The sequence below is a fragment of the Octopus bimaculoides genome, chromosome 7 (genome assembly GCF_001194135.2).
Source record: "Octopus bimaculoides isolate UCB-OBI-ISO-001 chromosome 7, ASM119413v2, whole genome shotgun sequence".
Lineage (NCBI taxonomy): Eukaryota > Metazoa > Mollusca > Cephalopoda > Octopoda > Octopodidae > Octopus > Octopus bimaculoides.
In genome coordinates, this window is record NC_068987.1 from 42007276 (window position 1) to 42012963 (window position 5688).

Sequence of the window (5688 nt, forward strand, 5' to 3'; positions counted from 1 at the left end):
TAACAATTTTTCTGAGGAAACAGGGTCTACCCATAGTCTTTCTCAGGAAGCGAAACCTTTAGACTTCTTTTTCATGCTTGTTTGAAATGATTACTGCGGAAACAAACCGTTACACAGATTGTAAACAAACCGGAAAAAAAAAAGATAGCTTGTGGTTTCCTGCAACTGCAGATGAAATACGGGCATTTTTTGCCATAAATATTATTATGGGTATTAGACAATTACCCAGAATAACAAATTACTGGAGCAATCAGGAACCTTTTGGCGATGAATATATTTCCAGTATTATGAACGAGTACGATTTGTGAAGCTGAACCAATATTTACATGTGAGAGACACTAGCAGTACCCCACCCACTCAGTACGTGGAGAACTTAGTTACAAAAATTATGCAATAGAATTGATTAAGAACCCTTTCTTTAATTATGTTCCAAATATCACATTAATATGTTGATAAATAAAAAAGTTACAGGTGTTTAATGAGACTAGTCTAAATTCATGATTATTTTAGAATTTAATTGAAACTCATGAGGGGTGTATTTTGGCCAGAAATATAGTAACGAAAGGGTTAAGGATACACATCTGTGGAGGGCTCAACCACTTGCACATTAATTTCATGATCAGGCTGTTCCGTTGATTGGATCAACTGGAACCCTCCTTGTAACTGATGGAGCCCCAGATTTTTTGTAAATAAAATAGTAATCAAAAGGGTCCACAGATGAAAAAAAAAATAGTTGAGGATCACAGGTCTAGATTATTCTGCACTTGTGTGTTCAAATTGCAGGCACAGTTGAAATGTTTGATATAATGAAATAATGTCATGAAGATCTGTAACTTTACGTATCAAAAGTTATATCAATAGATAGTTAAAATGGAGTAAAATAACCTTAGTTAGCAAATAGTGTTATGTTTTTATCTTTTACTTGTTCTGGACCAAAGGCTGTGGCCATGCTGGGGCATTTTTCTCTTTTGTTATTAGATTTAAATGCTTATCAGTATTATGAGGGTAGACAGATACATACATTGGTAGAAGGGAAAGTAGATATGCTTCCTTGCTAGTTAGCTAGGTACAATGGTTAATCTACAGATCTATCAATAGAAATGAAAATCTCAATTGGTAAATAACTTGGACCGAGCTTTTGTGATAGCTGGACAGCAAAAAGTATAGTTTTATATATATATATATATATATATATATATATATATATATATATATATATATATATATATATACACACACACACATATATGTGCATGTACACACACACACACACACATGTGCATGTATATACACACACACACATATCAGTAGTGAGTCTGGCAGTTGGGCTGAGCCTGAGTATAAATTTAGTGAAGTGAATGTGTATTTGCAAGCTGATTTAATTTCTGCCAACACTGACTTCAAGTATGTAATTGCTGCCAATAACTTGAGCTCCTTTTGTTGAGCTTGGTCACAGTTCATTTATTTTCATTCAGCCTGTGGCAATTGTCTTAGAGGTGCACCATGTAAAAAAATATTCGTAGCAGACGTTCTCTTGACATCGTTCACACACGCCTGACTCGGGCTCAGAAGTTACAGCCCAAGTTATTATCTATAATCGTAAAGATTAAAAGTAATTCAAATTCAATGTTTTCTTGAAACAATAAATTTCTATAGAGATTAGGATTTAAATTCCAATCTATGAAAAGTTTTCATTCTGAAAAATTATCCAATACGAACAAGCCTAGGTGTAAAAGTGGCAACTCTTGTCAAGAGTACAGGCGACAGATTGCAGATGTTTGTTATGCACTCTGCTGTCATTATTTGAATGCTGTGTGTCTGTGTGTAAAGATCAGTTGTGTTTTGCAGGGTTGCTTTATTTTTACCCTTAACTTAGAAATGAAGAAAGATATAGGACTATATATAAAAAATAAGCCATTTAGGGCTAGAAATAAAGCAGAAAAACATGAAATTCTTTGAGCAGGCCTGCGTCTTATATGAAATCTGTGATGAACCTGAGTGATGCTGATGACCTGGAGTCGCCTCTGAGATATATATGTTGTTTTAGCTTTTTAATTCAAATTTTTTTTTCCTTAAACTATAAAGCAAATTATATCTATCAAATTTGTTAAGAGAAGGTAATTAAGTAATATTTTCTACATTCATTTTGAATATTTTAAAAGTACAATTTTGATTAAATGGCAGAATTAATATATTCTAATTGATATATTAAGTTTAATATATTAAAGACAAGCCTTCATATAATGTTTTCAAAACTGAAGACAAGCCTTCACATAATGTTTCCAAGTATGCTGACTTACATAATGATATTTTCATGGGTCCCACTAGTAAAAATAGTATTTGCTTTTGACACAGCATTAAGGATATAAATTCTTGTAGTGTACAGAGATTTGGAAGTTAAAGAGCCAGATAGTTGGAAGAATGAAGCAGTTTTGGATTAGATGTGAGTATTTTAGAAGTCAGTTAAGCACGAGTTAGGAAGCAAGGGTTAGTAGCATATTAATGAAGAAGGTTCAGGATCATTAACCCTTTTGTTACCATATTTCTGTTGAGATGTTTCTTTCAACTAATTTTAAACATGACAAAGTATTTAGTAAAACAACTTAGTTATCATTAAGCTAGAGTTAGGAACATAAATTGTGACTAAGGTTTGGTGGAAGATTTTAATTCAGAACTTTTGTACTACAAAGCCAGAAGCTGTTTTATGCAGGTTTGTATCAAAAGGGTTAAGATAAGTTTTCACGAAAACTTTGGGTTAAGTCCAGTTTTTAAAATCAGGTACTTGCAGATGTCTTGCTTATTTAGAAGCCCTGCTAATTGCCAGGCATTCACTTGATTTCTAAACTGTCTATGATCATAAACACACATCAATATAGATCATAAGTCCAATTCCAAGACAAAGTAGAATCCAATTCTTCTACTGGACAAGTTGAAAACGGGTCTTGATTTTTACAGTTCTACTGCACCACTGCATATAGCAATGTTTAGAATATAGGCTACCTACAGTGAGATGGAGAGTTCTTGGCTATTGACAGATCACTGTCACAGCTAACAGTCACATGATACAAACTACTGACTTTTCAATCTGTTAATCCAGTATCTTGTTGAAACTCAGCCAAATGCACTTTTGTATTTGTAATTTACACATCTAACTCAAAATTAGGCAGATGTGTATGCCAATCATATTCTCACAACTGCAACAAGAAAATCTAACCAGGAAATATTTATACCAGCATATGCAGGCTACCACTCCTACATAATATACTTCCATCCAAATAATGGTAAAGAATACGGTATAAGAACATTCTATTTTGTTTCAGGAAGGAGAGGGAAGCATTTTTTTTGGTGATAATTTTATGTTTATTTTTCTATGACATCGTAAGTTGGAGGGCTTTTCTAAATTTGACAACTTTCATGGCTTACAGAGTAAATGTTTCGCAAATATGTCTACATGGATGCCACCTTTCACATTCATATAGTTGTATTAAGGTAAATTAAGCAACACCATATGGTGCAATGTATAATGTCTAGAGGCAAAAAGGCAATGAATAACAATATAACTGAACTATTGTTGATATGATTAACGGGTCTAATATTTTAACTACCCTCTAAAAATATTTCATGAACGCAGGAATATGAATACATTAATCTTAGTCTTTTTACAGATTAGCTAACACCAAGGAGTTTTTAGAATAGAAAGAAAAGGAAGTTGAAATTTCATGCCTTTTTCAAGGAAATTAGTTACATAGTGAAATAAAATTCACTGAAAACATACCTCTATTCCACAGTACCTACTGTTTGCTGAGGCCAAGAATATAACAATTTCTCACTCAAAAAGAGTTACAAATTCTATTTTCAGGTGTCTACAATATAAACACCATAAGGTAGCATGCACATACATGTGTGTGCATGTCTGAGTTACAGAAATTCTACGAGGGTATTAGCTAGATAGTTTGATAAAGCCAGAAGTGTAAACTAAACTATTTGTGTGAGAGGGCTTACCTGTCCTTTCTGAGAATCACCAGATTCTAAAATAATGGTATGATTTTGGCCATCAGTTACAGTAATCACAGGTATAGAACTAGCAGAGGGGACCTGAAATATCATTTTAAAATTGAGATTAGTGTGCCACACATCTACTTTAGTAGTAATCTCAGTTGTCAGGGCCAAAAGAATAAATGATAAAGAAAAGGAAAAAAAACAGAACAATTTCTATATACCTGTGGTAGAAAAGTATTTTAAATGGAAACCAAAGAATCTGAAATAATTTGAGAGAGAAAAAATTAAGAAACAAAATAAAATATACAAAAGGGGTAGACTTACTTGATTTGTTTTTGAACGTTTTACTTGACTGTTATCTTCTTGTCTGAAAGAGGGTTGAAAATAAAGTCAAGGTTTTTGATGATCAATAACTGATAATAATTGTAGAACAGCCCACCCATTATATACTTAAAATGGTTGCAGAATTAATTCATAATGTCCCATAACAAAGTCAATTATTGTGGCGCCAGTGAAGACCTTCATATAATGCCACAGAATTACTGCTTTCTTCAGACTAGTAGAAAGATTTTAATTCCATAGATAATTAACACAACAGTTACTGATAGCAGAAATGTATACCGATTCCACGGTAACTATTTCAAGAGAAGTGAGATATTAACCCTTTCGTTACCAAACCGCCCAAAGCTGCCCAAAAAAATTTTGGTTCATGTGACCAAGCCGCCCAAAACCACCCGTAATCACATATTCATATTTAAATGAGAATATCCGAGCAAATCTCGTTAGTACATTTGTGAAAACACGTGATTATACTGTGTAAACAGTTCAGCTATAGTTTTGTACGACAATCGATGTGTTATTTTGATTTTGTGAATTTTGTGAGATTTTTTTCCAAATTTGTTCCTGTTGTGTTTTTAAAATTTGTAATTCTGACAAAAAATGGATACAAATTTTATTCTGTCAAGCAGCGAGTCAGAATTCGAAGGATTTTCCGTTGAAGACCTTGATAAATCTAACTCTGTAACCGAAAAAAAAAAGCACGTGGTATTTGATAATGAATCTGATGTTTCATTTTCTGAAAGTGAAAGCAGTGAATCCGAGAGCTCTGATGATAGCGATAAAGAGAATGAATTGGTACCTGAATGGAGTGAAAATTTGAAAACTTTCTTTCAGTGATTTTTCTGAAGAAACTAGACCAAGTCACAGTCTTATCCAGGAGAGCAAATCTTTGGACTATTTCTTTTTGCTTTTTCCAATGTACCTATTTGAAATGATTACGGCGGAAACGAACCGTTACGCTGAATGTAAACAAAGTGTAAAAAAGGATAGTTTGTGGTTTCCCACAAACTTGAATGAAATGAAAGCATATTTTGCCATGAATATTATTATGGGCATTAGAAAGTTACCCAGAATAACAAATTACTGGAGTAGTGATGAACCCTTTGGAGACGAATATGTCTCAAGTATAATGACAAGGACACGGTTTTTAAAATTGACTCAATATCTACATGTAAGAGACACGAGCAGTACACCAGTACGTGGAGAACCAGACTTTGATCCCTTATTTAAAATAAGATCCCTCATTGACTGTGTTCAAAACACATATAAAACAGTTTATAGACCAGAGAGACATTTATCAATTGATGAGGGTATGGTGGGCTATAAAGGCCGAGTGCGTTTTCGACAATA

The 5688-nt window shown here is 33.3% G+C and overlaps 1 protein-coding gene across 4 annotated transcripts in view; it reads right to left on the reverse strand.

The window, feature by feature from the left end:
* The window catches only part of LOC106884301 (nucleoprotein TPR), a 163596-nt gene that overhangs the window by 44304 nt on the left and 113604 nt on the right, over positions 1–5688 (reverse strand). For 3 of the 4 annotated variants that reach the window (XM_014935610.2, XM_014935612.2, XM_014935608.2), the window contains 2 exons: positions 4324–4366; positions 4003–4095 (listed from right to left, as the gene is read on the reverse strand). In XM_014935610.2, coding sequence (XP_014791096.1) covers positions 4003–4095; positions 4324–4366 — 136 coding nt within the window. The remainder of the gene's footprint in view (positions 1–4002; positions 4096–4323; positions 4367–5688) is intronic. The other variant, XM_014935611.2, reaches the window with a different exon arrangement.